The following is a 21,926-nucleotide window of genomic DNA, read 5'->3' on the forward strand; positions in this document are numbered from 1 at the left end:
CTATCTTCCCTGAACTCGTTGATTTGGTTTTTTATTTGATTTACATATCTCTTTGAAAATCTTTAATAGATTGTTTCATTAAAGTGAAAAAATATCTCAACTGTATGTTGACTGAGGTGTAAGTTTGTTCCTTTGACTGGGCCCTATCCTCATTTTCCCTGGTTGTTCTAGTTTGCTAATGCTGCCAGAATGCAAAACACCAGAGATGGATTGGCTTTTATAAAAGGGGATTTATTTGGTTACACAGTTATAATCTTAAGGCCATAAAGTGTCCAAGGTAACACATCAACAATCGGGTACCTTCACTGCAGGATGGCCAATGGTGTCCGGAAAACCTCTGTTAGCTGGGAAGGCACGTGGCTGGTGTCTGCTCCAAAGTTCTGTTTTCAAAATGGCTTTCCCCCAGGACGTTCCTCTCTAGGCTTCAGCTTCTCTCCAAAATGTCACTCTCAGTTGCTCTTGGAGCGTTTGTCCTCTCTTAGCTTCTCCAGAGGAAAAGTCTGCTTTTAAAGGCCATCTCCAAAATATCTCTATAAGCTGAAGCTCCTCTCTCAGTTCCAGTGCATTCTTCAAAGTTCCCTCTTGGCTGTAGCAGCTTGCTCCTTCTGTCTGATCTTATACAGTGCTCCAGTAATTTAATTCAGACCCACCCAATGGAAATTATCCAATCAGAGTCATCACCCACAGTTGGGTGTGGCACATCTCCATGGAAACACTCAAAGAATTACAGTCTAATTAACACTGATAGGTCTTCCCACACAAGATTACATCAAAGATAGTGGTGTTTGCGGGGACATAATACATTCAAACTGGCACACTAGTATAGATTGTAGTTTTCTGTTGTCTAGGCATCTGGTTTCCTTGGTTACCCCAGTCTGATCTTCCCAGACCAGAACGGGTTCAGGTCTCAGAATGGGGCTATATTCAGGGCGCATCTTAGAGGAATGACAGACTTTCCTGTGAGGTCTCCAGTCACTGTGCTTTTCCTAACCTGCCCAGCAGGTGGTGCCTGTCAGCCTGTCGCTCCTGACTGGTATAAGGAGGTGTGGCCCCTTCAGTTTCTGTTCTGGCTGTTTTCCCCCAGGCTCTGAGGTCTGGTTCTGAAGGGAAAGCTGGGCCCCACCTCCTTACTCTTAGGGAAGATACACCCCCTTGGGAGTTATCTTTGCATGTGAATTGTTGTCTCCCTGACTCTATCTCCACCCTGTCTGGGTCAGAGCACTGTGAACTGAAAATAGCTGCAGCTTTCTCCACTGAGCCCCTCAGGTTGAGAGACAGAAAAATGGACAGAAAGCCCCCTTTCAGAGCCAGTTCACAGCACCCCCAGTTTCACTCGCCGGCCAGAAGTAACAGCCAGTCCTCTGGGCTCCCCCTCCCAGGACAGATGAGTCTTCTGGTTCTTTAAGGTCAGTCATCACTAAAAGCCTCTGTCTGCTTATTGGGGGTTTGTAGCTTCTTGTATTCAGCAGTCCACACTTGTTAATTAAAACCCAAGTTGGAGCTCAGCTGAGCTATATCCACTTGCTGGGAGATGCTGCTTTCCCCCACAGTGAGGTTTTGCATCTCCGCCAGCCACGCAAGGGAGCTCCCGGCACAATTCCACAGCTTTTACTGACAAGATTCCACACTGCGATCTCGGGCATTCCTCCCAGTCCAGGTTGGCGCACAATGTGTGGACAGTCACGGTCATCCCCCAGCAGTTATTCCAAATTATTTACTAGCTTTTCCTGGTTGTTCATTAGTTGTTCCAGGGGACTAACTAAATTCCACTCCTCTCTATGCCACCATCTTGCCCCCCCCCCTCTGTTTTGTTGATTTTTGCTCTCATCTTTATTATTTAATTCTTTTTCCTTTTGGAGGTTGGATTTGCTGTTAATTTTCTAGTTTCGTGAGATGAAAGCTTAGTCCATTGATATTAAACCTTTCCTCTTTTGTAATTTATGCATAAACCATACATTTTTCTTTCAATTCTGCTTTAGCTAGGATTCTAAAATTTTGATATATTGTAATTTTCAATACTATTCAGTTAAATATATTTCCTAATTTCCATAGGGTTTCTTTTTCAGCCTATGTTTATGTAAAGGTGTTCATTAATTCCCAAACATTGGGGTTTTTCTTTTTTCTTCCTGTTTTCTTCCTATTGATTTCGAGGTTGATTCCACTGTTGCCAGAGAACATCCTCTGCACACAATAAGTTCTTACTGTTGAGAATTACTTCATGATATAGAACACCGCCTGTTCTGGCTCTGGTTTCTTCTGCACTTGGAAAGAACGTGTATTCTGCAGTTGGTGGGTATAGTGTTCTATGTGTGCCAATTAGGTCAAGTTGGTTATTCGTGTTTTTCAAATACTGGATATGCTGAACTGATGTATTTTGTCTGCCTGTTCTGTCATTTAGACTGTGATTCTAGGTTTGTCTGTTTCATGTTTGTGTTCTGTCAACTATAGTTTTAAATAGTTTGAAGCTACAGTATGATGCATATTTAGGATTATTATCTTCCTGTTAAAGTGACCCATTTATTGTTATAAAATGTCCCTCTTTATTTTTAGTAATACTCACCTCCCCCCCCCCCCCCAAATCCCAACTCTGCTTTTACTAGCTATAGCAGTTTCATAACTTTTCTGGGCCTATTTTCTCATTTTTTCCCCATGAAATAACTTTAATATTTCTACATTTCATCACAGTTATTGTCCAACTCAAGATAATACTCACCATCTTAAAGTCAACTCTGTCTGCTATTAATTTAGGTACACCAACTTTCTTTTGGCTAACGTGCTTGATGGTATGATTTTTTTCCCACATTTTATCTTCATTCATTCTGTATCTTTATAATCAAAATGTTTCTTGTGAATAGCAAATACTTTTGCCGTTTTGTGTTTGTATCCAGTCTGACAATTGTCATCTTTTAATTGGAGTTTTAAATCTACTTATGTTTGATAATAATTACTCAGACACTGGACTTCAAAATCTATAGACTGTTTTGTCCTTATTTGCATTTTTGAAGGTAGTTGGCAATAGGTAGTTTATTTCAAAACTGAAACTTTAAATACGTCATTCCCCGTCTTCTGCTTCCAGGGCTGCTGTTGAAGTCGGCCTTCAGCATGACCATGGCTTCTTGAAAGTTCCCCTCTCCTCTCTCCCTCCCTCTCTCCCAGATGCTCCTAGATTTTTACTATTTGTGACTTACTTTTTAAAATCATGCTTTGGGTCACTGATTTCTTTAAAAAATACATAAGTTGATGCCTTTCATTTGTTCTGGAAAATACTGACCTGTCATCTCCTCGGATACGGTTTGTGCCCATCCTCTCTCTCCTTCTGGGACTCAGGCCTGGGACTGAGTCAGCTCCACTCACGACAGTTCTCTCCATTCTTTCCACTCCTGCACTTCACCTAGGACATCCTCCATCGCCTGCTTCCTGACTCGGTAAACTGTTCTCTGCTGGGCTGTCTGCTGCTCGTCCTACGCAGTGAGCTCTCAATCACGGATGCTGCACTGCCCAGCTCTAGAGTGTACGTTTGCATCATACGCAACGTTGCTGAAATTCTTCATCATTTCTTCCACCATCTTGAACACACAGTTACTTTAAATTCTCTGATGGTTCCCATTTCTGAGTTACTTGTGGGTCTCTTACTATATTCGCTTTTTCATCCTGTTTTTAGCACGCTTTGTAGTTTTTTAGTGGAGGCTGGGAGTTGTCAATGACGAAGAGCAGAGGCTGTGTGGACGCGGTCTTTCTCCACAGAGGTAAAGATTTTCTTTTGGCGGGGACACAGCGACAGCAGCTCTCTCTGGCCCTACTGTGTCTTCGTTTCAGACGCTGTGAGAGTTCGTCTGCTCGGGTTCTGTCCTTCGTCCAGGGGTGCTGTGCTCGCTCCCCGGACAGCACCCTCCTGTCTTAATCGAAAGTGGGTATTTGCCTCGTCAGGGCCTTGGCGCCTGCCCCGGCTCCCCGGACCCTCTCCTGACGTCACTGCTCTGCCCGGTGGCCTCCCGGCAGTGGCTTTCCACCGGGTTTCCCGGAGTCCTGCCCGCACGTGTGCACCGGAACAGTCGGCCGCGTCTGGGGCTCCTTCTCTGCTGTCCCCTTTTCTCGAGAGTGTTTTTCCCTCCAGTTTCAGCCGTGTCATCGAGAACAATCCTGTGTTCTCGGCGGGTAAGACTGCTGCTTTCTGTCTCTCGTCACCAGCGTGAAGGACATGCCCCCCGGCAAAGCCAGGGTGAAGGTGGGGTCATGGGGTGAGCCTCCTCGCCACCCCCCGCGTGTCAGCCTGCGGAGCCGGCAGGCGCCATGCCCTGGGGTTGGTCCAGCATTTACTGCCGTTTCCACGATGGGCAGGCACTGCTCCTCCGCGCTCTCCCGCGGCAGCCGGGGGATCTGTGCGCAAGTGAACAAAGTCAACCTGCACCGCGGTTCTAACAAGGCCCCCCTCGGACGCTCCTCTGACCTGTCACCTCCCGAGGCCGGGCGCTGTCTCCCGAGAGGCCACCCGGCACCCTGCCCCAAAGGCCACGCTTTCTGCACCCCACTCGCCACTCAGCACAGTTTCAGACCCACTTGCTTTTAACTCCAGATCATGTCGCCTCCAACTGCCGCCGCGCCCGGGGAGAAGCAGCCGGCCCTCAGTTAACCAGGGCCCACGGCACGCTGACCCCTCGCCCAGGTCTCTACAGCCCAGACGGGAGCGGCAGCCAGACTCCCCCAGGGAGTGAAGATGAAGCAGCCAGAAAACCATAAGCAACGAGCAATTCGATCCACAAACACACCAAGGGCCCGGAGCCCGGCAGGGGCGGCACCAGCCCCCGGTCCACAAGGCAGTGCTCAGCCACGGCTGGCCACGGGGCCCTCGGTGAGCGCTCGGGACGGCAAACCCTGTGCCCTCCGTACGAGACACCCGCAGTGGCCGCAACGAGTCACCACAAACCCAAACGTCTCCTCCTGGTTCCTGAGGTCAGAAGCCCTAACGGCCTCCTGAGCCACAGGTAAGCTTCCGGGACGCCCTTGTCGCAGCCTCCCTCCATGAGGATTCTGGGGTGACACGGGGCCCCCAGCCCGTGCAGGAGACCGTGCCCACCCCACACCCGGAGGTCCTTGCTCCTCCTGCACGGAGCACAACGTCCACAGGGCCATGTTCAGGAAGAGGACATGGGGGCCGTCAGCGGCCGAGCACACTGCGCTACCCCTTCCCCCCATACTCAGGGCACACACAGGAGACCTGAGAGCCTGTGGGACTCGGCAGCGTCTGTGGCTGCCATCACACCGGCCATCTGTCAGACGTCCTCACTTCAGAAAACCACCGGGAGGGCCTGCTGGGCACCGCCCCAGCCAGGACGCGCTCCCAACCGGCCCCGCGGTGTGGAGTCGCCCCGTCCCTCCTCCCAGTGGACAGGTCACGTCGGGCTTGAGGGGAGCTGAGGAGGGTCCCTGGAGAGGCCAGTGGCCCGGGGAAGTGACGGCCCCACAGGCCCCGGCTGCTCAGGAGGGCAGGGGGCGGGGGGACGTGCCCTGAGGTCAAGCGTGACCCCCCCACAGGCCACAGCCGGGCGGCCGTCACAGGAGAGAAACGCGGGGACCCTCGCCCCTCCTCAGGGCCCCAGGGTGGGGCCGAGGAAGAAGCAGGCAGCGCGGGGCCGGAGCGTTTCTTTCTTTTATTAAAAAAGATCACGTGGGGGCAAGGTGTGGGGGGGGACACCTCAGCGCGGCTTGCGGGGGACGTGGGGTCCGCAGGAACCACAGAGGCAGGAACACAAGGAGGGGCGAGAGGGGCAGCCACGGCAGCCAGGGCGACATAGACAGGGGTGCAGGGCTGGGGGGGACCCCCCGGACTCCACATTGGGCCATGGGGGGCTAAGCCGCGCCTGCTGGATCGAGACACCCCCAGGGTGGCCTGTGCTGAGCCCGAGGATGACGGACACCATCGGGCTGTGCTTGCCCTGTGCTTGAGGCCCCTTGTGGCCCTGGGCTCCTGGGGGCGCTCGGCAGGCTGGGGTGGGGGCTCCGGACAGGAACACAGAGGACAGGACCCAAACCTAACCCACGACGAGCCCCCACGCCGCGTCTACTAGGAACGGAAACCCCAGATGCATTGCCATGTGCAGTTAGAAAAATAAACGTGGGCGCCGCCCCCGCAGCCCCTGCTGTGCCCCTGCGGCACCGAGCTGCCCCCCGCAGCCCCTGCTGTGCCCCCGCAGCCCCGAGCTGCCCCGCGCAGCCCCCACTGGGCCCCCCGCTGTGCCGAGGACGCCGGTGGCTCAGGTGTAGAAGATGAGCTCGGGGATCTGGCCGTCCTCCACCGACGTGCCGTTGTTGTTCCCGGCCGCGTAGCAGAAGGCGAAGCAGGTCTTGGCGCCCGTCGTGGGTGACTCGTGGGTCACCTTGCGGAGGCCTTTGGTGCCGTAGTGGGAGTCGGGGCCCTGCGGGGCGAGGCCGAGCGCACCCAGTCAGGGTCGGGTCGGGGGGCGAGGCCACTAGGGGTCAAGGCTGGATTGAGGTCGGGGTCGGGGGGATCAGGTCGGGCTCAGGGGCTGAGGGCTGGGGTCCAGGTGAGGGTCAGTCAGGGTCAGGGTCTGGGCTGGGAGTCAAGGTCTGGGGTCAGGGTCAGGGTCAGGGGTTGGGGCCGGGTTTGTGATCCTTGGGGCCTGGGCTGGTCAGGTTAGGAGTCAGGTCACAGGTCTGGGTCAGGGGTCGGGTTGGGGATCCAGGTTGGGGTCCGGGCTGGGTGTGGGACCTGGGGTTGAGGTCGGGGTCAGAGTGGGGTTCAGGAGTCAGGACCCAGGGTCAGGGCCTGGATCGGGGTGGGGTCAGGTGAGGGCTCTGGATCAGGGCTCTGGGTAGGGAGTCCAGGCCTCGCCAGGTCAGCGTACGGTCATCTTGGGTCAGGTCAGGTCGGGTCAGGGCTGGGTCAAATCAGGGTCGGCTAAGGTCAGGTTGGGTCAGGTCATGGTAGGTCAGGGTCGGGCTCAGGTCAGGTCGGGTCAGGTCAGGTTGGGGTCAGGTCAGCTGGGGTCAGGTCGGGTTGGGGTCAGGTCAGCTGGGGTCAGGTCGGGTTGGGGTCAGGTCAGCTGGGGTCGGGTCAGGTCGGGTTGGGGTCGGGTCAGGTCAGGTTGGGGTCAGGTCATGGGGTCAGGACAGGCTGGGATTGGGTCAGCTGGGGTCAGGTCAGGCTGGGTCGGGTCAGGTCGGGTCCGCTGGGGTTGGGTCAGGTCGGGTCAGGCTGGGTCAGGTCGGGTTGGGGTCGGGTCAGGTCAGGTTGGGGTCGGGTCGGGTCAGGTCGGGTCAGGTCGGGTCGGGTCGGGTCGGCTGGGGTCAGGTCGGGTCAGCTGGGGTCGGGTCGGGCCGGGTTGGGTCGGGTCAGGTCGGGTCGGCTGGGGTCGGGTTGGGGTCGGGTCAGGCCGGGTTAGGTCGGGTCAGGCTGGGTCAGGTCGGGGTGGGGTCGGGTCAGGTCGGGCCGGGTCAGGTCGGGTCGGGTCAGGTCGGGTCGGCTGGGGTCGGGTCGGCTGGGGTCGGGTCGGGTCGGGTTGGGTCGGGCCGGGTCGGGTCGGGTCGGGTCGGGTCGGCTGGGGTCAGGTCGGGTCAGGTCGGGTCGGGTCGGGTCGGCTGGGGTCGGGTCAGGTCAGGTCGGGTCGGGTCGGGTCGGGTCGGCTGGGGTCGGGTCGGGTCGGGCCGGGTCGGGTCGGGTCAAGTCGGGTCGGCTGGGGTCAGGTCGGGTCAGGTCGGGTCCGCTGGGGTCGGGTCAGCTGGGGTCGGGTCGGGTCGGCTGGGGTCGGGTCAGGTCAGGTCGGGTCGGGTCGGGTCGGGTCGGCTGGGGTCGGGTCGGGTCGGGCCGGGTCGGGTCGGGTCAGGTCGGGTCGGCTGGGGTCAGGTCGGGTCAGGTCGGGTCCGCTGGGGTCGGGTCGGCTGGGGTCGGGTCGGGTCGGGCCGGGTCGGGCCGGGTCGGGTCGGGTCGGCTGGGGTCGGGTCGGGCCGGGTCGGGTCGGGTCGGGCCGGGCCGGGTCGGCTGGGGTCGGGTCGGGCCGGGCTGGGTCGGCTGGGGTCGGGTCGGGCCGGGTCGGGTCGGCTGGGGTCGGGTCGGGCCGGGTCGGGCCGGGTCGGCCGGGGTGCACCTTGAGCGTGGCGCAGGCCGTGTAGTTGACGTTGGGCAGCACCTCCACGGGCTCCTTGAACATGACGCGGAAGGTGCTGGCGGAGCCGTCGCAGCTGAAGCCCGTGTCGTTCTGGCCCAGGACGGTGTTGCTGTCCGTGTGGATGATCTGCGGGGACGCGCGGCTGCACCGGGGCCCGGCTGGGTGGGGGAACCCAGGCCCAGGGGTGCGCCCAGCCCCGCACCCGGCCCAGCCCTCCCGCAGGGCGGTACCTGGATGTTCACTTGGTAGTCGGTGGGGCCGTGGATGGAGCCGTACAGCCCAAAGCCGACCACAAAGATCCGCTTGTTGACGGAGAACCTGTGGGGGGAGCGGAGACGGACGCACACGGGGGGCACCCCCATGAGAGCGACACTGCCCAGCCGAGGGGCCCCCATGGTGGGTGCTGGGGGGAGCTGTCTGCAAACCCTCCCTGGGGACACAGCCCCAGGGCTGGCACCCTCACCCCAGCAACTCGCCGAGAGCCACGGCCGTGACCCGGGTAGGCGGGCCCGGGGACACTGACGGCTGCACCCAGCAGGCCCAGCTGAGCGGGCACTGCACCCGGGCCCCCCACCCCTCGCCTGCACCCGGGACCCCCGCCCCTCACCTGCACCCGGGCCCCCCGCCCCTCGCCTGCACCCGGGACCCCCGCCCCTCGCCTGCACCCGGGACCCCCTGCCCCTCACCTGCACCCGGGCCCCCCGCCCCTCGCCTGCACCCGGGACCCCCTGCCCCTCGCCTGCACCCGGGCCCCCCGCCCCTCGCCTGCACCCGGGACCCCCGCCCCTCGCCTGCACCCGGGCCCCCCGCCCCTCGCCTGCACCCGGGACCCCCTGCCCCTCGCCTGCACCCGGGCCCCCCGCCCCTCGCCTGCACCCGGGCTCCCCGCCCCTCACCTGCACCCGGGCTCCCCGCCCCTCACCTGCACCCGGGGCCCCCCGCCCCTCACCTGCACCCGGGCCCCCCTGCCCGTCACCTGCACCCGGGCTCCCCGCCCCTCACCTGCGAGGGCCCCCCACGCTCAGGGCCTACCTGATGCGGTCACTGGTGCCGCTGTAGCCCCAGCGGCTCTCCACCTGCTGGAAGCGGTTGATGCTGCACTCCTTCCCGCGGAGACAGCAGCGCGGCCGGTCGATGAAGTCCACCCGTGGCTTGGGGTTGACAGTGAAGTGCAGGAAGAGGCTGACCACCTCGCGGTCCGAGAGGATCCCCGACTGCGCAGGGCCTGCAGGGGCAGGGGAGGCACGGGCTGAGCCCTGGAAGGTGCCGGAAGACGCCTTTCGAGATGTCATCGGATTTTCTCCACTTGGCAGAAGTGCTGGCAGCTTCCTCCCCAGGACTGCCGAGCCCACGGCCGGGGGCTGCCCACCGCCCTGGGCCTGATGCCAACCACTCCCGCCCGAGCCCGCCGCAGCCAGCTGGGGCCCACCGAGCCTTTGCCCTCCCTGAGCTCCTGACCCCAGGGACGGGGACCCTCGCGTACTGAGCAGGGCTGGCTGCGGGGCAGCCTCACCCCCGTCTCCTCAGCTCATGCTCCCCGGGAGCCCTGGGGGACTGGGCACCCCCGAGCACCACACAGACAGGCCCCAATGAGCAGGCCTGGGCCTGGAAGGTTCTAGAAGGTTGAAACCCAGGAGGCAATAGAACCATCTGGAACAGCAAGCCTCAGGGAGTAGACGCCTTGGTTCAGACTTTGTCAGCACCGTGCACTGGGCCGGCCCGTTCCCCTGCACATCGACGCAGGACAAGGGGGCTGAGAGCCGGGTGGGGGCCAGGGGCTCACAGGCGACGCGGCTCTGGCTGCCTGGGTGGGAAGCAGCATCTCCGGCCTCGTTCCCGGGGTTCAGGGCCCAGGCGGATGCACGGGGCTGGGCAGGGGTCTTGGGCCCTCACCCCAGAGGCCGCTCAGCCCTGGAGTGGCAGCCATGGCCCCTGCACTTGAACCAATAACAGCAGCAGGGAAGACGGGCTCACACGGGCAACGCGAGAAAGTGAGATAGAAAACCGAACACGCAAGTCAGCTGGGTTTTTAAATGTGTCTGCAGGAAAAGTCCGGAAGGACGGGAAGGCGAAGGGCCTGGGGGTGGCTGGGGGGTCCAAGCCCCTTGACTCGTGGGCACGTCCCCTCTGCCCATGAGGGCATCACTCTGGGTCGGGGTCACCTCAGAGGTCATGGGGTGACGGTGCCGTGCCCCCTCACCGCTCGTCTCCGTGAAGATGAGCAGACAGAGGCCCTGAGTGCACGAACCCCCTCGCTCCCCACACAGGACGTCACCACACGGGGCCACAGGGGTGGAGCCCAGGCTGGGACGACGGGTCCATGGGTGATGCAGGGGCGGGTGCAGCCAGGTTTCAAAGAGACGCGCTGGCTGGGGATCGGGGCCGACAGGGCCCCCAGGATGGCTGACGGACACCTGGCCCCACGGTGAGGTCAGTGTTGGAGGAAGATTGGGGGGAACACCAGAAGCCAGATGCGGATAGGAAGGAGGAAGCCAGGGGGAGGCCGGGCACAGGGGGTTGTTAAAGCTGAAGGTCTGGGGGGATTCTGGGAAGATGGCGGCATAGAAAGAAGTGGAAGACTTAGTCTCCCCCAGACCAATTCATAAATGAACAAAAAACCAGTAAATAACCTGGAATGGTAGCGGGGAGACAAACGTGACAGTACACTCAACTTCCACCGACCTGAACTGGGAGGAATGCCCGAGATCACAGCATAAAATCTGTAAGCAAAATTGCGGACCCGCGCTGAGAGCTGAGAGCCTAGAGCCGGGAGCCTCCCTCACGGAAGCCGCGCCGTGCACCTTCTCAGCCCAGCCCCAAGTGAGGTTTTAATATTAACTGCTCAACACAGACAGCGAAACCTCAACAAGCAGACAGAGGCTTTTGGTGACAACTGACCTTGGGAGAATCAGGGGAAATATTCTGTCTCTCGCTCTCTCTCTGTGGAGAAAACCTCAGCTGCTCTCAGCCCACAAGGCGTTGCAGTAAAGACAGCCTCACACATTCTGTATTCTGAAACGAGCTGAGAGCCCCGCAGCACAGCCAAGCGGCCCAGGGCTCCCCTAGAGGGACGGCACACACTGATGACACAGGACGGCAGCCCCCTCGGCTGAGGGAGGATCGCGGCTGGGAGGGGGGATCCGCTCGGAGAACCCAGGGGCGCTGCGCCAAGTCTGGTGGTTTATGGGACACCGAGAGAGAGCTGCCCTTCCTCCCTGGCCACCCGTGCACGCACCCCACATTCAGGGCGGGCGACTCCAGCGGTGCGCCCAGGCTGAGCTCTCCAACTGAACACAAGAATCATTTCCCCTCACTACGCGAGAACTGACTGGAGGGATATAGGTGGCTCACAGACGCCATCTGCTGGTTACTTAGAGAAAGTGTACGTCACCAAACTGTCTCTGAAAAATTAGATCGATATCCTTTTTTTTTTTGATACAACTTGAAAGAACCCTATGAAGCAAAACAAATGCCAAGAGGCCAAAAACAACAGAAAATCTTAATGCATATGATAAAGCCAGATGATATGGAGAATCCAGCTCCAAACACACAAATAAAAATTTCAGAAGAAATATACCTCGCAAAATTAATTAAAGAACTACAATCAAAGAACGAAAACATGGCAAAGGATTTAAAGGACATCAAGAGGACCATGGCCCAGGATATAAGCGCCATAAAAAAGACCCTAGAAGAGCATAAACAAGACATTGCAAGAGTAAATAAAAAATAGAAGATCTTATGGAAATAAAAGAAACCGTTGGCCAAATTAAAAAGACTCTGGATATTCACAATACAAGACTAGAGGAAGCTGAACAACATCTCAGTGTCCTAGAAATCCACAGAACAGAAAATGAAAAAACAAAAGAAAGAATGGAGAAAAAAATTGAAAAAATCGCAATGGATCTCAGGGATACGATAGATAAAATAAAACGTCCAAACTTAAGACTCATTGGTGTCCCAGAAGGGGAAGAGAAGGGTAAAGGTCTAGAAAAAGTATTCAAAGAAATTGTTGGGGAAAACTTCCCCAACCTTCTACACAATATAAACACAAATATTCCAAATAGAATAAATCCAAATAAACCCACCCCGAGACATGTTTGGATCAGACTCTCAAATACTGAAGAGAAGGAGCAAGTTCTGAAGGCAGCAAGAGAAAAGCAATTCACCACATACAAAGGAAACAACATAAGACTAAGTAGTGACTACTCAGTGGCCACTATGGAGGCGAGAAGGCAGTGGCACAACATATTTAAAATTCTGAGAGAGAAAAATTTCCAGCCAAGAATACTTTATCCAGCAAAACTCTCCTTCAAATTTGAGGGAGAGCTTAAATTTTTCACAGACAAACAAATGCTGAGAGACTTTGCCAATAAAAGACCTGCCCTACTTCAGATTCTAAAGGGAACCCTACCAACAGAGAGACAAAGGAAGGACAAAGAGATATAGACAATTTTAACAGACATATATAGTACGTTACATCCCAAATCACCACGACACTCATTTTTCTCTAGTGATCACAGATCTTTCCCCAGAAGGGACCATAAGCTGGGACATAAAACAAGCCTCAAGAAATTAAAAAAAAAAAAAAAAAAAAAAAAAAATTGAATATACCCAAAGAACATTCCCCAAACACAATGGAATACAAACAGAAGTCAATAATTTTTTAATTGTAACTCCACTATTTACTTCCTACATGATATAAGATACTCAAACTCTAATGACAAATCAGTGGTTTTGAACTCAATGTAAAATATGTAATTTTAGACAACTATATAAAGGAGGGGGAATGGAGGAGTATAGGAACACAGTTTATGTGCCCTACTGAAGTGAAGGTGGTATCAAAGAAAAACAAGACTGATAGGGATTTAAGGGGTTAATTTTAAGCCCCACAGTAAACACAAAGAAATTATCAGAGAATATAACCACAGAGATGAAAAGTAGAGTTTGGCTTAAGAGAAATGGGGGAAGGGGCAATGGGGAGTTAAGAAATGAGTGTAGGGTAGCTGTTTGAGGTGAAGGGAAATTTCTAGTAATGGATGCTGGGAAAGAGCATTACAACATTCTAAATGTGATTAATCCCACTAATGGAAGGCTAGGGAGGGAGTGACCGGACGCTCCCCACGGTGTGGACACGTCCCTCATCCAGCCAGCTGAGCCCAGGAAACACCCCACGTAGAGGGGGTCACAGTCTCTGCCCCTGCGCTGCCCTGGATGCTGGACGGACGGTGCCAGGAGCCGGCACCCGGTGTCCTGATGCTGCTCCCCAGGCGGCTCCTGGAGAGGCCGGGCCTGGCTGAGCCAGGGGACCCCTGAGGCTGTCTGCCCAGTGGGGGGGACTTCGGGTCTGGGCAATGAGGGGGCTACGAGGAGGGTACGAGCGGGTCTGACAGACGCCCAGGGCCGCCACGACCGACCCAGCGGAAACAGCGGACCAGGGCTGGGGGGTTCCCATGGGTGAGGCTCCCGTGTGTGGTCGCACAGTGCCCGGGGGAGTGAGCGCCCCAGAGCCCCGGATCCACCCTGCACGCTTCTTGCTTTTGCCAGTTTGAACAGCTTTGCAAGGTCCTGTGCAGCCCCCACGAGCCCCCTGGCCTGCGGGGACCCCGAGCTCCCACCCACCACCGGCCTGGCCCCCCAGAGCCTGGGTGTCCATGCAGGGATGGGGCGGGGCCTGGGATCGGGTGGGGTGGGGCCTAGGTAGGGGCAGGGACTGGGACCCGGTGGAGCCGGGCTGGGCGTGTGGGCGGGGCCTGGGATCGGGTGGGCGGGGCCTGGGTAGGGGCAGGGACTGGGACCAGGCGGGCGGGGCCTCGGCGCGGGGGCGGGGCCTGGGTGCAGGGGCGGGGCTGGGACCCGGTGGGGCGGGGCCGGGGCGCGGGGCGGGTACCTGCGGCGAACTCCTCCACCGTCATGAGCGGGAAGCGGATGAGCGCCAGCGCCTTGCCCAGCACCTGGCGCTTGTTCTCGGGCGTCGCCTGCAGCTGCTGCCGCTGGCACTCGGCCTCGGACCAGCGGACGGCGGCGCTGAAGAGCCGGACCTCGCGCACGCCCAGGGAGTCGCGCTCCAGCACGGCCACCAGCGTGTCTGCGGGGCGGGGGCGTGAGGGCCGGGCTGGCTGCTGAGGCGGCCCCACCCGCCCCCGGGGCCCCGGGCGTTACCCAGGTCGATGTCGGTGAAGCCCTCGGCGGTGATGGCGTCGGCCGTGTTCTTGTCGATGTTCTCCAGGCACAGGCTGGCCAGCTGCGGTTCGTCAAAGAGCCGGGCCTGGGGGTCAGGGTCGGAGGTCAGGCCCCCCGGGCGAGATGGACGTGGGTCCCCACCCGGAGCTCCTGGGGCTTCCAGTCGGTGCAGTGGGGGGGGCGCCCAGGAGGAAGGGGACACCCAGGGTCTCCCTCACCTTCGCGCTCCAGCCCCCACCAACGGGGTCAGAGTCGGCACACGGACACACGGACACACGGACACACAGGCGCTGCCACCCCGGGCCCTGCTTCAGGAACACACGAGGGGTCGGCAAGCCCCCACGGTTGATGCGGAGCCCACCAGAACTGCCCTGGGGAAGCTTCCAGACCAGGTGGCTTGCTTCCCCAAGGGGCGATGGCAGCACACAGGCCCGCAGGCCACTGGGCGGAAGGTTCCAGAGGCGTGTGCACATGACCCGACTCCCTGTACCTTCCAAAGCTGGACTTGCACCCCTGGGGGAGGGCGGTCTCCGATCAGACAACCCTGCCTCGAGGGGACCATAGAGGGCAGGCCAGGGGCAAGAAGGAGCTGCCCCACGAGGAACTGAGCCCTCGTCTCCTGCACCCGCACCCCGGGTGGGCGACCAGCGAGGGGCAGGGTCTGTGTCCACCTTCGCTCCGTGTCTGCACCCACTGGGCCGCAGGCTCAGAGCTCAGCAGAGCTGGGGTGCCCGGCCCGAGGCTGAGCACCAGCAGGGCTGCCTGCAGGTTTGGGGGGGGGGGGTCACTACTCAGAACCCAGGGGTGGGCTCTCCACTCACCCCCTAGCTCGGGGTCAGGGTGCCTGGAGCTCTGGGCCCGGGCCTGGCCGTGAGTGGGCAGAGCCCCCGCTCCAGCCTCCTACCCTCGGACACCAGGGGCCGACCGGGGCTGCCCAGGACCCCCGACACCTCCCTGCACGAGCCGCCCGTCGCTCGCACAGTGTTCTGCTTGAGGAGTGACTCGACCTCCAGGAAGCCGGCTTCCCACAGAGGCAAGTGAAGGAGCACCAGAAGGGGGCTCCGGAGAAACCCAGCGCACAGTGGGGCAGCTGCTCCAGCCCTGAGAGGCAACCTCAAACGCAGACCTCTAATTGACGGATCCTCCAGCACCCAGCGGCCTTCCAATCAGCCCGACCCAGGGCATCCCCGAAAAACGCACACGGGCCTTTTCTTCCCTTAAAGCCCATCAAGGCACCCAACTCCACACCAGGAATCACGAGACTCCCGCCCTGCTGGCCCCAGCTCCACCTGTAAGTGCCCAGGTGTGCGGCTCCAGGTAAACTGACAGCTCCGGCAGCTCCTCCAGCTGCAGGACCAAGTTATGTCAAAAACAGCAGGAGCGAGACAGGCCGGCAGCCCAACATTCACCCGAGCAACAGGCAGCCAAGAACGGCCTCGGCCCTGACACTTGGCCAGCGCCACCGCCCGGAGAGCAGCTCCCTCCTGTGCGAGGCCGCGGGCAACCCAGGCGCACACGGGCGGCTCAGCAAAGGCTCCTCAGGAGCCGCCAGGCAGAGTCTTCTTTGACTGTCGGCGTCCTACTCTAACGTGGAGGACCGAGGAAAACACATGTTCTTGATCCGTTCTGCGGGTGTGAACCAATGTAAATAAGGCTTTTGGAAGATGTTATTTTTAGCTAAGTTGTGGCCAACTGAATCAGGTTTATAGAGAGGCAGAAAGCCACTGGGAGAGGCTGGAAGTCAACGAAACCAGGAGGAGGAAAGAAAAGACATCGCCATGCACATTGCCACGGGACAGAAAAGCCACGGACCAAGTGTTCCCAGCAGCTGGCCCCGGGATGCCAATCTTCAGGGAGAAAGCATCACCTCACGTGTCAATTCCGGACTTCTCCTAGCTTCAAAACTGTGAACCGATAAATTCCCATTATTTTAAAGTTAAAAACCCTTACACGGTCCCAAAGAATGCACAGAAAGTTACACAAGCTAATGAACAAATCTGGCAGAGTTCCATGATACAAGACCAACACGCAAAGACGGGCAGTGTTTCTATAAACCAGCAGCAGGCTATCCCAAAAGGAATCGAGAAAACAACTCTATTTATAACAGCATCCAAAAGATTAGGGTACCTAGGAATAAATTTAACCAAGGAGGTCAAAGACTTGTACACTGAAAACTACAAAACGTCACTGAAAGAAACTGAAGGCCTAAACAAACGGAAGGACGTCCAGGCTCATGGATTAGAAGACTTAATACTGTTAACATGTCAACAGCGCCTAAAGCGATCTACAAATTCAGGGCAATCCCTATCGAAATTCCACCAGCCTTTTTGCAGAAATAAAAAAGCTGATCTTCAAATTCATATGAAATTACAAGGGGCCCTTAAACAAAATAACCTTGGATCATCATCAACTGTATAAAAGAATTAACCGAAAATAGATCAATGGCCGAAATACATAAAAGCTAAAACCATAAAACTCTTAGAATACAACATACGGAACTATCTTCAGGACATGGCCACAAGCAACAGATTCTTAGATGTGACACCAAAAGCACAAGCAACAGAAGAAAAAGCAGATACATTTGCTTTCATCAAAATTAAAAATTCCTGGGAATCGAAGGAAATTATCAAGAAAGTGATGGCAACCTACAGAATGGGAGAAAATAGCTGCAAATCATATACTTGATAATAAAATCTATAAAGAGCTCCTACAAATTGACCAACAAAGAGACAAGCAACCCAATTAAAAAGTGGGCCACAGACTTGAATACACATTTCTCCAAAGGAGATATTCAAATGGCCGATCAGTCCATGGAGAGATGCCCGGCCTCATCAGCCGCAGGGAAATGCGACTCAAAACCACAGCGAGACTGCAGTTATTGTGGAAGGAAAACCAGACAATAACAAGTGCTGGCGAGGATGTGGCGCTGGGAGGCCGGGGCGGTGCTGGTGTGGACGTATGTGCGGCCGCAGCACTGCACACAAGACGGGCCGAGCCCACACTTCCCGGAGTCCCCGCCCGGCCGGAAACCGCCTTTGTGCAAAATCCTGGCACTCTGTTCACTGTGATCCTTCTGGGTTACTTTTTTTTTTTTTTAATTCATGTAATATTTTATTTGCTGACCTCTTTGAAATATTCCAAAATGCATACTGGCCAATGGAACTTTCAATGCTAAAACATTGCTTGACATGACAAATTTCTAACAAGAAGTATTTCAATGTACGGTGCCTTCGTTTTACTTGTGAGGAACCAACCTGTGAAAATTACATTTTGGTGGTAAAACCCAGGCTACAAATACAAGATAGAAATCAACTACTATCCTATTTCTGGTTTACTGGAAACCATAATGGTTTTGACAAAGTCGTGCTTTACACCTCGGTTGCATCAAGAGACCACGGGCAGGGCTGTCACAGAGGGGTGCAGAGGTTTAACAGTTCTAGTCATCGTTAGCCCTTCTGAGAAATTACAGACGGGATATGCAGTAAATATTCCTGTTACAGGGTGATTTCAGTCCTCGGTGACCATCATTTGGATCATGCGCTCAAAGTAATTGCAGTTATTTTTGATCACTGAAAACTAGATTCAAATAAAAGTTACAGCTCTGGGAGCTAAGGATAGTTCAAATCCCTTAGATTCAAAAATCTAGTTTAAATCTGGTAAAGGAAACCTGTAATTCATAATTACCTTTAGATATAACTGAGACCAACTGCTGTGCTTAATTAGGTCTATGCTAAGCGTGGTTAACTCCAGCTACTATATTATATATTGACTGCTCATCAAAGCACATGCTTTTATGCTCCAAAAGAGCTACTGATCCAGTAAAATGTCTATATTTAATTTTCTTTTAAAGACTGATGAACTAAATTGAGGGAAGACTGGCTTCCTTGGTATCTTTTCCTAATTACTGACACAAGTCTACCAAAGACGTAATCATGTATCCTGCCCAACATTATCAGCCCGCGTCTGAGAACCACACACATCTTCATGGGCTCTGCCAGGCAGAGTCTCGGCCGCAGGACTGACCCCCTTGGGCTCGGTCCCGGCACAGTGGGCTCACGTGGAGGGACAGGGAGAGGCTGGGTCCCGGGACAGGAGGTGCCACCTGGCTGGCCCAGCCCCACGGCCACCAGAGCCCTGTGTTACTTTTAATGTGATTAAGCTTAGGTACTATTTCCAGGTCAACCTTCACCTGGGTAAACTCTTCACCTGGGTGAACTCCCCACCTGAGTGAACTCATCTCACCTGGGTGAACTCATCTCACCTGGGTGAACTCATCTCACCTGGGTGAACTCATCTCACCTGGGTGAACGCGCACTTGTGTGAACTCATCTCACGTGGGTGAACTCTCACCTGGGTGGACTCATGTCACTTGGATGAACTCATCTCACCTGTGTGGACTCAGCTCACCTGGGTGTACTCTCACCTGGGTGAACTCATGTCATCTGTGTGAACTCTCGCCTGTGTGAACGCATCTCAACTGGGTGAACTCTCACCTGTGTGAACTCTCCTCACCTGGGTGAACTCTCACTTGGGAATTCCCTCACCTGGGTGAATTCATCTCCCTTGGGTGTATTCTCACCTGGGTGAACTCATCTCCCTTGGGTGTATTCTCACCTGGGTGAATTCATCTCACCTGGGTGAACTCTCCTCACCTGGTTGAACTCTCACCTGGGTGAGCAGCATGAAGGCATTGTCGGCGCGGAGATTCTTCTTGAGGAACTCCACACAGTGGGCCTCCAGGGCGGGCACGGCGTACTTCTTGGCTGTGTACAGGGTCGTCATGACTGTCTCGGGGCCGATCTGAACCTCGTCGGAGTAGAGGAACCTGGGGGAGGCGGGAGGCGGCCGTGAGTCAGGGGCCGTGGCTGACCCGGGGACGCAGCGCAGCAAAGCTCTGGGCCCGGAACGAGCAAGAGGCCACAGCCCACCTGCAGCAGTACACCGTCTCAGCAGACCCCGGGACGTGTCTCCAGAGCACGTGGAATAAAACCTACAGACCCGTTAGCTGTGGGTTCTGGAAGGAAACTTCCTCAGCGTGACAAAGGGCATATGTGGAAAACCCACAGCTAACGCTGTACTCAACGGTGAGAGACCGAAAGCCTTCCCTCCAAGATCGCGAACAAGGCAAGGGTGCCCGCTGTCACCGCTGTGATTCAACATTGCGACAGAAGTTCTAGCCACAGCGATTAGACAAGGAAAGGAAATAAAAGACATCCAAATTGAAAAGGAAGATGTAAAACTGTCACTATTTGCAGATGACATGATCCTATATTTAGAAAATCAGAAAAAACAGCAAAGCTCCTTGAGCTAATCAGTTCAGCACAGTGGTAGGACACAAGATCAACACACAAAAATCAACGGTGTTTCTGTCCACCAGTAATGAGCTAGCCAAGTGGTCAAAACAGCAGGTACCCGCATAAAGACAGGCAACGGAATCAAATTCCGAGTTCAGAAATACACTCTCAGAGCTATGATTAGTTGTTTTTTGACAAGGCTCCCAACTCCACGCAGCTGGGACAGAGCAGTCTCTTCAACCAGTGGGGCTGGGAGAGCTGGATATCCACATCCAAAAGAACGAAAGAGGACCCCTTCCTCACACCCCACACAAAAACTAACTCCAATGGATCAAAGACCTCAATATAAGAGGCAGTGCCATAAAACTCAAGGAGACAGTGTAGGGAAGCATCTTGAAGATCTCGTGATAGGCAGAAATTTCTTAGACCTTACACCGAAAGCACAAGCAACAAAAGTGAAAACAGATAAACAGGACTAACTCAAAATCGAATTCTTCAGTGCTTCCAAGGACTCTGTCGAAAGGGTGAGAAGGCAGCCGACTCAATGGGAGAAAGTATTTGGAAACCACATCTCTGATAAGGGTTTGATATCCAGAATATATAAAGAATGACTACAACTCAACAATAAAAAGACAAAAAAAAAGTTAAAAGATGGACAGACATGAATAGACATTTTTTCCAGTGAGGAAATATAAATGCCTAAAAGGCACATGAAAAGATGCTCATCTTCAACTTGCTATTAGGGAAATGCAAATCAAAACCACGCTGAGATACCGTCTCACATCCATTAGAATGGCTGCCATCAAATAAACAGGGAAATACAAATGCTGGAGAGGACGTGGAGAAACTGGGACACGTATCACCGCCCGTGGGAGTGTAAGACGGTGCAGCCGCCGTGGAGGATGGTTTGGTGGTTCCTCAGGAAGCTCAGTATAGAGCTGCTTTCCGACCCGGCAGTCCCAGTACTCGGTATATACCCTGAACATCTGCAAGTCAGGTGGTGAACAGACATCTGCACTCTGGTGCTCATGGTGGCCTTAGTCACAATTGCCAAAAGAAGTAAACAGCCCAAGGGTCCATTAACCAATAAATGGATAAACAAAATGCAGAATATACATACGATGGAGTATTGTTCAGCCATTAGAAGGAAGGCAGTCCTGAAGCACAAAACAACATGGATGAACTTTGAGGACATTATGTTAAGTGAAATAAGTCAGACACAAAAGGATACAGATTATGATCTCACTAATACAAACTAATTACAATACGTAAACTCATAGACATAAAGTAAGAATACAGTTACCGGGATAGCGAATGAGGCTAAAGAATGGGGAGTGGTTGCTTAATATGTGCAGAATGTTTAACTAGTGTGAACTTAAGCGTCTGGAAACGGACAGAGGTGACGGGCGCACGCTGTTGTGAGAATAACTAATAGTGCCGGATGGTGAGCGAGTGGGGGGCGAAGGGGAAGTTTAGAGTCACGTACGTCACCAGGAGGAAGCTGAAGGTTAAAACATGGGAACGTATAACAGTGACTCTTGTAGTGGACGATGTCCAGGATGAACTGTACAAATATTAAAAAGTTCTTTCATAAATTGGAAGAAATTGTACCACTATTACAAGGAGTTATAGTAGAGGGGTTTAAGGGGGGGAAATGCACCTATTACAAACTGTGGACTACAGTTAACAGTAATATTTTAATACTATTTTCTTTCACCAACAGTAACACATGAACCACCCCAATGCCATGGGTCAATAATAGGGGGGAAAAGGGGAATGGGCGGATGTGGGGTTGTTTTTTTATTTTTATTTCTTTTCTGGAGTATTGGGGCTGTATGCACAACCATGTGATGATACTGGGAGCCAGTGACTGCAGACTTCACATGGGTCTGTGGTGTGTGAAAACATCTCAATAAAACTGCACTTCTAAAAATCGACAAACCTTTAGCTATACTGACAAATATAAATGGAGAGACAATGGAAATAATATCAGAAAGGAAAGGGGGGGCATTACTACCAACCCCACAGAAATAAAAAGGATCAACCACTGAATGTCAACAAATTATCCAACGTCGATGAAACAAATTCTGAGAAACACAAACTGCCTTGAACTGACTCTGGAAGGAAGAGGAGACCCCAACAGACTGATAACTGGTAAACAGTCATTAGAAACCTCCCAAAAAGAAAAGCCCAGGGCCGGACGGCCCCACGGGGGAATGTTACAGAACATTCCAAGAAGAACTAACGCCAACTCTGCTCGGCCTCTTTCCAAAAACTGAGGAGGGAGCACCCTTTGTTCATTCCGTGGGGCATCACCCTGACACCAGAG

The 21,926-nt window shown here is 55.0% G+C and overlaps 1 protein-coding gene across 1 annotated transcript in view; it reads right to left on the reverse strand.

Annotated features, from left to right (window-relative positions):
• Positions 1-5,630: 5,630 nt before the first annotated feature.
• The window catches only part of BTBD2 (BTB domain containing 2), a 59,921-nt gene continuing 43,625 nt past the window's right edge, over positions 5,631-21,926 (reverse strand). The window contains 7 exon segments of the mRNA XM_037824053.1: positions 5,631-6,413; positions 8,103-8,249; positions 8,354-8,441; positions 9,156-9,348; positions 14,011-14,208; positions 14,283-14,388; positions 18,972-19,128. Of these exon segments, the coding sequence (XP_037679981.1) occupies positions 6,252-6,413; positions 8,103-8,249; positions 8,354-8,441; positions 9,156-9,348; positions 14,011-14,208; positions 14,283-14,388; positions 18,972-19,128 (1,051 nt within the window). The 3' untranslated portion in view covers positions 5,631-6,251.

The sequence above is a fragment of the Choloepus didactylus genome (genome assembly GCF_015220235.1).
Source record: "Choloepus didactylus isolate mChoDid1 chromosome 25 unlocalized genomic scaffold, mChoDid1.pri SUPER_25_unloc1, whole genome shotgun sequence".
Lineage (NCBI taxonomy): Eukaryota > Metazoa > Chordata > Mammalia > Pilosa > Megalonychidae > Choloepus > Choloepus didactylus.